This window comes from Leopardus geoffroyi, chromosome E3 (genome assembly GCF_018350155.1).
Source record: "Leopardus geoffroyi isolate Oge1 chromosome E3, O.geoffroyi_Oge1_pat1.0, whole genome shotgun sequence".
Classification (NCBI taxonomy): Eukaryota; Metazoa; Chordata; class Mammalia; order Carnivora; family Felidae; genus Leopardus; species Leopardus geoffroyi.
In genome coordinates this window covers 6,400,167-6,411,366 of record NC_059340.1, presented here as the reverse complement: position 1 = coordinate 6,411,366, position 11,200 = coordinate 6,400,167, and the positions used below count along the sequence as shown (strand labels likewise).

Below are 11,200 nucleotides of genomic sequence, written 5' to 3'. Positions count from 1 at the left end.
GGGGAGACCGGCAGGCTCACGCGTCTCCCCGGGGGCTGAGGGACTGGGGGCGCTGTTGCCTGGGCAGCGCGCGGGCGAGCCTGGACTCAGGCGGCTCGCGGGACAGTCTTCGTGCTCCGGCCTCCTTGAAGTCCCCGGTCCTCGAGGAGGCGGCGGCGGCGGCGGCGGCGGCGCGCTGAGGGTACTGGGCCGGGCGGAAGAAGTTGAGCCCGAGATATTTCCGGTTCCGGTGTCAGTTCGAGGCGCCGCCGCCGCTGCCGCAGCCGCCGGATCCGCGATGCCTAAAGGAGGTGAGGGCCAAGCGCGCGTGGCCTGCGGGCCTCGAGGGGCTGCCCGAGTCCGGCTCCCGCTGTTCATTCTGCCCGCGGGTGTCTCGGAGAGCGGCGCCGAGGGAGGACGTCCGCGCCGGCTGAGGGCCAGGCCTGGGCCTCGGCGCCCAATTGTCCCGATGGAGAAACTGAGGACCGGAGTGGCTACGAGCCACTCCTTCGGGGGTTTGAGGAGACCCAAGGCTCCGGCTCCTCGCCGACGCCGAAGGCCTGATCTGGGGCGAGCTTCTCTTGGCCTGAGGGACCTGGAGTTTACTCCCTCTTCCAGGCTCGCGGGGACTGAGTCACCGCGTCCCGCGCCTGTGCCGAGCCCGTCTGCCTTGCGCGTAAAACGTGGGGCCTCTCGAGCTCCGGGCGAGCGAGGCCTGCCTAATGAGACCTAACTTGATGCTCTCGAGGCTGGCTGACTGGCTTTGAATGTCCCTATTCGGCAGCGGCTCTATGTGTGTCTCTGAGCCAGTCGCTTAACCTCCCTGTGTCTCAGTTTTCTCGTTTGCAAGGGGCTTTTGATTGTACCTACCTCATAGTAGTGATGTGAGGCTTACACCACCAGGTGATCCACGTGGAGTGCGCAGCACAGCTCCAGGCGGTCAAGCGCTCGCTAAGCATTATTTATACGGTTTCGTCAATTTCTTGGCCAAGAGGATAGAAGATGCGTGGCTTCCCAGTGCATTGTAGACAGTCCTTTCTCTTTCCCCTAAGAGTCCGTAGTTCTTGATTTCAAGTCTAGCTGTGTCACTGCCCAACTCTGTGGCCTGAAACAAATTATTCAATTCCTGCCCGTTTTTGTCATCTGGAACACCTGGCTAATAACCCTTAGCTTGGAGAGCTGGAGATGGAGGTCGTAAAATAATGGAGCACTTAAAGTGCCTGGCTAACTTCTGGCCCAGAACAGATGTTCGGTTAATAGTGGTAGCTCAAGTGTCATGTTGGTTAAGATGCTTTAGCCCACAGGAAATCTACACGGAGCTTTTTCAAACCTAAATGACTTCCTGACTCTCTACTTGCAGAGATATTGGGGCTTACAGAATCGAATCCATTTAAACCTACCTCTCTGTTGATTTAGCCTGGTAGGAAGAGCCAGGTGTCTTCCATTTTCCACAGCCTCCTGTTGTGCAAAATGAGGGTGCCATCTGAACCCTTCTGGTTCCAAGTGTCCTACTTCATAGATAGTTTGAGTCACAGTTGGAGGTTACAGAATCCTAAATATGAATTCTTGGTTAAATGACTTGGCCTTTGGCTTGTGAAAAGCTTTATGAGCAGATAAGATTTACCTATTTTGCTTGGGTTTATTTGCTTGAAAAGCAAAAGAAAACAAGATTTTTAAAAAAAAAAATTTTTTTTTTCAACGTTTATTTATTTTTGGGACAGAGAGAGACAGAGCATGAACGGGGGAGGGGCAGAGAGAGAGGGAGACACAGAATCGGAAGCAGGCTCCAGGCTCTGAGCCATCAGCCCAGAGCCCGACGCGGGGCTCGAACTCACGGACCGCGAGATCGTGACCTGGCTGAAGTCGGACGCTTAACCGACTGCGCCACCCAGGCGCCCCAAGATTTTTTTTTTAAGTATAAAATTATCCAAGAGAAAAGGATGAACTCTTGTTTCCATTAGTAACTGTAAAGCATTTTCAAAGGCATGCTGGTAAAAGTTATTGTAGTCTGAAGGTCCATATCCCCTAGCCAAGTGTGCAGAATGACAGCGTGTAGTAGCCAGTTTTGAGTTGTTATTACTGCCTGGAATATTGAGAGGCCTGGGAAGCTTGTTGGGTTTTTTTTTTTTTTTTTTAACTGGCAAGCTTGATCTCTCACAATAGGACTTGGATGAGCGTAGACTGAGACACCCCCCGGGTACCCAGGTAGTCATTAAAAATGGGTGGTGTGATCTGTAGCAGCCCAATTATGGCTTTGCAGCTGCTGTCTAGGAAATAAGAGGAGGTTGGTATCTCTGCTACTGTCTCTTGAGTCCAGAGAAGCTGTGGCTGTCTAATTACAGATTCTCTGCACTCAGACTCACTAGAAATCAGCTGGGCCGAAGCTTCCAGAAGAGGTGGGGATGGATTGAGGCCACAACCACCCCAGCGTCCTCCAGGACCAGCAGAGCAGGGGTCAGTCTATTGTCCTAGCTCAAGAGGCTCAGACTGATAACTCTTAGATGAACTTTAATTGCTAATCACACTTTTAACTGTTAGAAGGGAGTCAGCTTTATTTTCAACTTTAACTTTGCCAGCTATGTTTCTTACTCCGCATGCAAGAAAGTTTCCAATAGGTTTAGGGTTTTTTCCTTATAATGCTCAGGTGAACAAAAAGTGTTTCATTACATCCCCTGACCTTTTTTTTTTTTTTTTTTTTTAATGTTTATTTATTTTGAAAGAGCACAATAGGGGAAGGGACAGAGGGAAAGAGAGAATCCCAGGCAGGCTGTGCCATGTCAGCACAGAGCCCAATGTGGGGCTTGAGCCCACAATCCATGAGATCACAACCTGAGCCGAAACCGAGTTGGACGCTTAACCGACTGAGCCACCCAGGTGTCCCATATTCCCTGACTTTTATAGGGAATCACTAATGTGGTCAGTGGCTTTGTTTTTTATCTCCTGCCAAAATACCTTATTAGAAAATTAGCAAACATAGCATACGTTTTTGTAGTGCTTAATCCGATCTCGGGCACTGTTCCAACAGTTTTACATGTGTTAACAAAGTCATTCCCATGACAACTCCAGGAGGTAGGGACACAGCTGAAGACACTGAGACTGAGAGGTTAGGTACCCTCCCAAAGCTTGTAAGTGGTAGAGCTGAGATTTGAGCCTGAGGGTCAGACTCCAGCATTCGTGCTCTTCATCATTCGGTTTCAGTCTTGAGTGTCTTGTCTTTAGAATGGGATCAGCCATGATTCTCCACATATGGGCTCAAAGGTGGGGCTAGATTCAGGCCACAACTACCTCAGCATCCTCCAGAACCAGCAGAGCAGGGGTCAGTCCATTGTCCTGGCTCAAGAGGGTCCATGGTTGTGCCAGAACTTTTGCAAGTAAAAAGGACTGTAGTGTTAAATGTTCTTACTGCATTTTGACCTGAGTTTGGATTCTAAGGCACCATGGGATTTAGCCAGTTATTACATGCAGCGTGCCCTCTCCCACATCCTCCTCTCAGGTATCTGTAGGAACCTATGTCTAGCACGTAGTTTGGTGCTGCGTCAGGTGGTTGCACATTACCTCTTTTGTCCCTTTGGATATGTGAAGGGAGGAGAATAGGTTTGGGTGGTGCTTGGTGAGGGGTAGGGGAGGTCTCTGCAGCTTCTGATGACAGCACCTCAAGCAGGACGCAGCCCTTTGGGGCTCAGGGCAATCAGGGAAGCTGATTACCTCCCACCTCCTAAGCTGCCGATCCTCGTGCAGGGAGAAAGGGAGGCCACAAAGGCCGGGCACGGCAGTACACAAGCCCTGAGGAGATCGACGCGCAGCTCCAGGCTGAGAAGCAGAAGGCCAGGGTGAGTACGTGCCTGTGCCAGCCACTCCAGTGGCCCAGGGCGGTGCCCTGCCTCTTTGTCATCCAGAGAGGCCAGGCAGGGACCACCAATTCCTAGGCAGAAGCCAGCACCTGGGGGGGGGGTGGGGCACGGGCAGCAGGCGGGTGTCCCTGAACAACCAGCGACAGTGAAGAGGAGAAGTATTTTCTGATTGAATCAATTAGAACTTTGTTCTTTTAGCGATGGTCGCCTTAGTGGGTGTCTCTTCTTGGTCCTGTGTCCTGCTTTCTGGGAGCTGTTGTTTTGCCAGGCCCTGCCCATCCATAGCTCAAACTTCCCGCACTCCCCATCTGTCTGCTGTAGCCATGCCACACCCAGCACAACATGGTGCCCTGCCTCCCCTCACCCCCAGCAGGAAGAGCACCCTTCGTTCCTCCAGACCTTGCTCAGAGTCATCTCCTCTATGATTCTCACTGATGCTCTTCACCCTGCCCCCTCTGGTCCAAGCTTAGCAGTTCCCTCCACTCTGTTCCTGCGGTGTTTTTTCCAGCCTACTGTCAGGAAGTGGAATATTTCTATCCTTGTCAATGTCCACATCCCTGACCACACCATTAGATCCTCGCCTGAATAAGGGCCGAAAACAGCACCGTCAGGCTGGATGGGTGACACCGCTGTGAAGGGCCTGGGAGCCTCTAGAAGGGAGGGGCTGCATTTGAATGGAGGAGGGGGCAGAGGGCTGGATGGAGGAGCTGCCAGCTAAGTGGGACCTTGGAGAGTATGTGGGCAAGTGGTAGGGGGAAGGATGTACTGGCTTTGTTAGGAATGTTTTTGGTGGGGAAGCAAGAAAGGTGGAGGGAAGTGGCATGTTGAGCATTGTCCCAGGAAGTCAGCGCAGCAGGGCATCTGCAGGGGCAGGCTCAAGTGACTGGCCCTCCATTTCCACCGTGGGAGTGGGACACGGGAGGACTTGCCCAGGAAAACAGTACAGTTTGGCAGCTGCATGTGGCAGCTGGGGAAGCAGGAGGGGGGCTGAGCGGGACTGAGGTTCCCCGCCCCACAGCCGAGTCCTTCTGACCCTGGGAGATGAACTTCTCACCCAGGCTGGAGTGTGGGAATGGCTTCCAGGCTGTGGAGCCAAATATATAGGCTGCCTCTGACCCAGGTCCCCTACCAGGGGCCGGGGTTGCAGAGTAGGACCCTTGTCATACTTGGTCCCAGCCTTGTGGGGGTTTAATTCCTTGGGGTCCACAGTCTGGAGGTGGTGGGAGCAGGGTTCACAGTCTAGGGGGTTTGTGCATTTTTGATTTTGCAGGTTGTCCATTTCTGAAACAGGAAGAAGAGGAACAAGGAGAAGAAGGTGGAGATGGGGCTGCGGGGGACCCCAAAAAGGAGAAGAAATCCCTAGACTCAGATGAGAGTGAAGATGAAGAAGATGATTACCAGGTGCTGAGTTTGGTGGAGGCCTGGGACTTGGACTCATTCATTCAACAAACATCTATTAAGTGCTTGTTGGTCACCATTCCCAATGGTGGATGCAGACAGAGTCTTCAGTCTTAAGGGGTTATGTTTTAATAGCAAGGTACAGACAATGAGGATGTGAACGAATGTTATGATTTCAAGTAGCAGCAAGTATTATGAGTAAGATGGACTGATCATGGGTACTTGAAGCAGTGTGTGGTGAGGAGGGTGACTTTTAAACTGAGATCTGAAAAACAGGCTGGAGCCCAGTGTGTGAAAGCCCAGTGTGTGCAGAGCCATCAGGGTGGCCGGATTGGCAAGTGCAGGGGCTCCGGGGTCGGACAGGACAGCAGGAGGCTGGTGGGCATGTGCCTAGGTGGGTAAGGGGTAGAGTGGCTAGGGATGCGGGAGGAGAGGTTGGCCAGGGCAGCTCCCGAGTGGCAGTTGAAGGGTTTGAGTTTCACTGTTGCGGGTAGTGGGCAGCTGGTGGAGGCCTTGAAGTGGCGGAGAGTGATGACCAGATTTGCTTTTAAAAGGTGGTTGTGGCTTCTCTGCAAAGAGTAAATTGTAGAGGATGTAAGCGGGGAAATGGCAGCAGGTCACCAGACAAGAAATTGTGGCTGGGCCAATGGGGGAGAGGGGGCAGGTTCACGCTGTGTTTTTGGGTTTGCTGAAGGGTGGGTCCAGGGACTGAGGGAAGGAGGCATGAGGCTATGGCATAAGGATGGTCGGAAGGAGCAGGGTAGGCGAGGGGTGAGTCTCGAGTTCCATTTAGGCACATTCGCTTGTGACATGAACATACAAGTGGACGTGTTCACAGGTAGCTCAAATGGATGTTGTTGTCTGGAGCTCTGCGTCAGACTGGCTGGTATTTGGAACCTGTTTCCCTGGTCACTTAAAGAGAAAAGCTGTGGTCAACAGCACCTGAGACTTGGGCCCAGCCTGCTATACTGGGGACTTGTGCTCCTGTTGAACATCTCCCAGGGGAGGTGGGAGGTGCAGGCTCCCTAAACCCGTAGACTGCGATCCCATGGCTCCTTCTCATGTCACATTTCCCTCCCATGAGCTGAGATGGGTGGGAATTGGAATTGGTCCTGAGAACATCCTTAGTGTGGCCTGCCCTGGGGACCCAGTAGTGGTTGTTGCAGTCAGACGTGAGCTTCCAGAGGCTGAGCCTGAAGTAGGGGCGTAGTGCTCTGTGTTGAGAGCTTGTGAGTTGGGCTTGGGTTCTCAGCTCATCGGTCTGCTTCCTGGTTGGCCTTAGGCAAGTTGTTTAGTCCTGTGCCTCTGTTCTGTCACCTGTGAATCTTAGACAATAACCTCCGGTTGCTGGGACTTGGCATAGGTTGGGCTCCAGTCACGTGCACTTGCTGTCCTTGTACCTCCCGGGCTGGTGAAGACACCCCGAGGTGCTGTTCCCACTGTGAGGCTTGGGCCGAGCATCATGTTGTCCGGGGGTGGAGCAGAAGTTTGTCCCTGCCCGGGGGGGCTGTTGGGAGATGGTGGGCATGGCCCTCAGGGGCTCTGCTGGACGGACTTTTCCAACAGCCGGCTTCTTGTCTTACCTTAGCAAAAGCGCAAAGGCGTGGAAGGGCTCATCGACATTGAGAACCCTAACAGGGTGGCACAGACAACCAAAAAGGTCACACAACTGGACCTGGATGGGCCCAAGGAGCTTTCAAGGAGAGAACGGTAACCTCTGCTACTGGGCCTTGTGACCTGGGCACGTGGGCAGGGGGCTGACCTTCGTGGCGGGGTGGGAGGAGCGGCTGAGGCACCCAGTTCCCCTACCCTTGCCTCCTGGGCCCTGGGGTTCCCAGGGACTGGGTGAGGGCTCTAGCTACAGTATCTGTTCTTTTTTTTTTGTTTATCTCATTCCTCAAAGGCTCTATAGAAGCTTTTCCAGAAACACCAAACAGAAATAATTTTTCACCAGTAGGAACACAACAGGGAAAATAGAACAACAGTTTTAGACCTGAGCGTCACACTTGAAGTAATGCCCAAGGAAATGGAGGGTTGTGGTACAGTCTCTTCCTCCACAGCACCCCACTCTGGGGACAGTTCCCTTACCCAGCCCGGTCTGACCATTCTTGGCCTGCATTCTTTGATGTCATTGCCGTGGGGGTTGGGAGAACCCAGAGGTTCACGGTGCAGAGAGCACAGTACAGAGAGGTCTGCTGGCTGCCCCAGTGCTCCCTAAGTCCCAGGTGGAAATGGAGCTGCAGACAGCCTTCTCTTTGCAATTATATGAGGGTCTCAATTGAGTGCTGAAGTGTCCTGCACATGGCCATTCCTTGACAGGTAGTGCCTGGACTTTCAGTGGCCACCAGCTGACAGCAGCGACCTTATAAGAGGTTGAAGGCCACTAGGGAAAGCTGTCCTGTTTTGTTTTGTTTTGTTTTTTGTTTTGTATTGTTTTTTTCCTTCCTGGGCTGCTAAGATTTAAATCCGTCTTCCTGGCTAACCCCATGACGGCTGAGGGTTTTATGAAAAGGCTCACAAGTTCGGGGTGTGATGAGAGGCTGCTAAGGATTCTACTCCTCCAGTAGCTTCCTTCTCACCAGTAAGAAGAGGATCCTGTTGTTACCCCCACCCTTTGAGGCTGCAGAGTGAAAGCCATGAAGGCCGGCATCCTGCCTGGCCCTGAGCCTTCACTGAGAGGACCTTGCAGAGCTTCTGGTAGTCTTGCTCATTGTTCCAGATGCCTCCAGGGAACCCCCCTCCCCACCCCCCAACCCTGGTTTGGATCTCTGCTGCTATCTCAGAGGCTCCTGACCCTGCACCTGCCTCCCAGGGTAGGATCTGCTGGGCTGACAGGTGTTCCAGTCTCCTCTGTATTGCACGTGTCTAACTGAGAGTCTCCTGGGCGAAACGTCTGCTCAGCTGACTTTTGGTGGCTGGCTCTCCTCCCCTCTGGCCAAGCCCCATGCCTTGTTTCTTATCACCGAGCGCGGTGTGCTGTCAGGGCCTCTGGGAGGCCAAGTCCCTTTCCCATGCTCCTGTTAGGGCTTCCCTGTCCCCTCCTCCAATACTTGGCTCGTCCAGGATTCTGGTATAAGTGGGACAATCTAATATCTCAGTGGAAAGTGCACGCTTCACTCCAGAATCTCAGGCCTGGGAGGAGGATCTCAGAGGGAAGACTTTATGAGAGGGAGGAGCTAATGACCATCACCTCTCTACCTAGTGGGTTGGTGACTGACACCTTTGTCCTGTGGGAGTAGAGCTCTTAGGCCCACACCCTCCTTGGTGGGGGCTCACCACTTTGAAGGCAGCCTCTTACACATCTGAGCTGCTCTAATGGAGAATGTGCCATGTCCTGTGGACCTGAGATTGGGTGGGTGTGGTTCCCATCTGTGGCCACTCCCTTCTCCACCCCTCATAGAATGTGGTTCCCAGTGTCTTCCTCCTCTTGCTCATCTCTTGATACACAGTCCACTGGTTTTGCTCCCCCTTTCTTACCGGGGACACCAGACCCTAGTCAGCATCCCCCCGCCAGCCAATGCAGACATTGTTCACCGTGTGCTCAGTTCACCCCCATCCTATGTTACGTGTCTGGGGAAGCTGGTACACTGCTTGAACTTCCTCCAGCCCACTGAGAAGTCCAGGCCTGTCCCTTTGCTTGTTTGTTTGGTGAATGTCCATCAGGGAGGGGGCACACAGAGCAAGGGCACCCTCCTCCACTTGGGCTCCGGGCCCAAGTACTTGGCTTTTATTCTGGCTCCCACATCTAGCTCGGCTGATAATAGTGGGGAAGATGTCCCTTATGACACCATTTTATCCAAACAGAGAAGAAATCGAGAAGCAGAAAGCAAAAGAGCGTTACATGAAAATGCATTTAGCTGGGAAGACAGAGCAAGCCAAAGCTGACCTTGCCCGGCTGGCAATCATTCGGAAACAGCGGGAAGAGGCTGCCAGGAAGAAAGAAGAGGAGAGGAAAGGTAAGTCCTGAGCTGCCCGTGTGACTGCCTGACGGTTTCTGGGAAAGCCGCTAAACCCTGCGCTCCAGTCTCCTTGTGAAATGGGATGGGGTTGGGTTGTTGGGTGGAGGGCCAGCCTGTGTGTAAATGCACTTACTTTCTCATTAGTGGAGGTGGGTGTTTCTGCCCCAACCTTCTGGGGTGTTGGAAGGGCTCAGCAGCAGCTGGAAGTCAGATGAGGGTTTGGATCTAAGCAGAGCACTGTCTACAGCATCTGAGGGAAGCCACAGGGATGTACCTAGGGCAGACCTTCAAGGCTAGAAGGTTCCACTGAATTATCCGGTGCCTTGTGTGGCTGGGAAAGCTACCTCGGAGAACCACCGTCCATCTGAGGGGCTTGAGAGGGTGCGGCAGGGCTGGGCTGGACCAGACTTCACCGTCCAGACCCAGGTGAAATCTGGCCCAACTGTCCCTCTTCCCTCATGCCCTCCCTCCCAATGGGGTCAGAGGTGGAGCCTTTTCCTAGGCCAGGATAGCTGTGGGGAGTTGGTCTGGTTTACAGGAGCATTTGACTCAGGACCTGGTCTCATGTGGGGCCACAAGAGCCCTTAGGGACCAGCATGCTGTCGTGCCTCCTCACCAGATCATGGGGAAACTGAGGCCTAGATCGGGAAATAAGTTGCCCCAGGGTTGTCACCACACTGGAGGTAGCCTGCTGTCCCGGCTCCCTGCTCTTGCTTCACAAAGCCCAGGCAGGGGAGGAACTTCAGGTGTTGCTGACTGGAGGTTCCGGCCCCCACAAAAGAGGCTGTAATTACGGGGTTCTGCCTCTGGGTGGGGTAAGAAGTTTCTCTTTGCCGGTAGCTTGAGTGTTGGGGGCCCTGTGTCAGGGGCAGCCACCCAAACTTGGCAACAATGTCTGGACAGTGGCTCCTGCGGGAATCCTTCCTGGTCTGTTCCCCCTCTGCCAGCTGAGTCTGTTGCCCAGAATGTGTTCTGAGGTCCCTCGGCCCTCCAGGGCAGTGCTTCTGGGGTGCGTGGGGGTGTGCGCAGGGAGGGGGTCTTGTGTTAACACCAACCGTTCCCTTCCTGCCCTCAGCAAAAGACGACGCGACCTTGTCGGGAAAGCGAGTGCAGTCGCTGTCCCTGAATAAGTAGCACGGCCTGTGGGAGGAGGCACCGGGGACCTGGGCCGCTCTGCCAGGACCTCTGCCGCGTCTCGCCCGCCCTGCCCTGGCGCCGCTGCAGCAGCCCCTCACGGCAAGGAGCCCCCACCCTGGCCTGGGGCCTCCTTTTCATCTTGGCACAGAAATCGTTTGGGGGGGGATGGTGGGAGGGTGCTGGGGGAAGGGGCAGCTGCCATCTTTGAGACAGAAAGATGCGGGACAGCATTTCATATGTAACCATTGGAATGTCTTTGCTGTTTTTAGAATTCAGAACTCTTGTTGGGGGAGCCTGGGAGGTGGGGTAAGAAGAGCTTCTGTTTATCCCGTAGATTGCACAGTAGGGGCTGGTTGTGCAGAGGGGCAGCTGCTGCTGAGTTTGCAACAACCAGCCCCAGTCTGTGTTGCCTGGGTGCTCGCTCAGAGGGGCTGTTGTCCAGGAGCCCGTGTCCCTGGATCCCTGAGGGTCATGGCTTGTCCCCAGTCAGTCCCCTTCGCTCTTCCCCGCCCCATTCCCACCCTTCTGGCCAGAGCCAGGGCCCATTCTTAACCTTGCCCATTGATCATTTCAAGAAACCTCTGTTTACTGTGCAGCACCCAGGCAGAACATGCTCCACAAGTCCAACTTGTATATTTGGCAGATTAAACTTGACATTATCGTAACGTTTGTTCTGTGATCCATTTTTGGGCCCCCGTGCTTGGGCCCTTTTCACCCAACAGGGCATGGTGTTGCTGTCAGGCCAGTCTGCCCTGCAAGGTTCAGGCGGCATCCAGCAGTGTGTGGGGACTTGTCCCTGGGCCTCCGAGCTAGGAGAGACCTCAGGACAGAGCCAGCTCCTCCCCTCCCTTTACCTGACCATGGCGGACCTTAAGT

At 53.9% G+C, this 11,200-nt stretch overlaps 1 protein-coding gene across 1 annotated transcript; it reads left to right on the top strand.

The window, feature by feature from the left end:
* Positions 1 to 129: 129 nt before the first annotated feature.
* On the top strand, positions 130 to 10,989 carry PDAP1 (PDGFA associated protein 1). The gene is made up of 6 exons (XM_045460766.1): positions 130 to 290; positions 3,718 to 3,809; positions 5,121 to 5,231; positions 6,817 to 6,938; positions 9,033 to 9,184; positions 10,263 to 10,989. The coding sequence occupies exons 1-6, from the start codon at positions 278 to 280 to the stop codon at positions 10,319 to 10,321; spliced, it is 549 nt and encodes a 182-aa protein (XP_045316722.1). The 5' UTR covers positions 130 to 277; the 3' UTR covers positions 10,322 to 10,989.
* Positions 10,990 to 11,200: the final 211 nt, after the last annotated feature.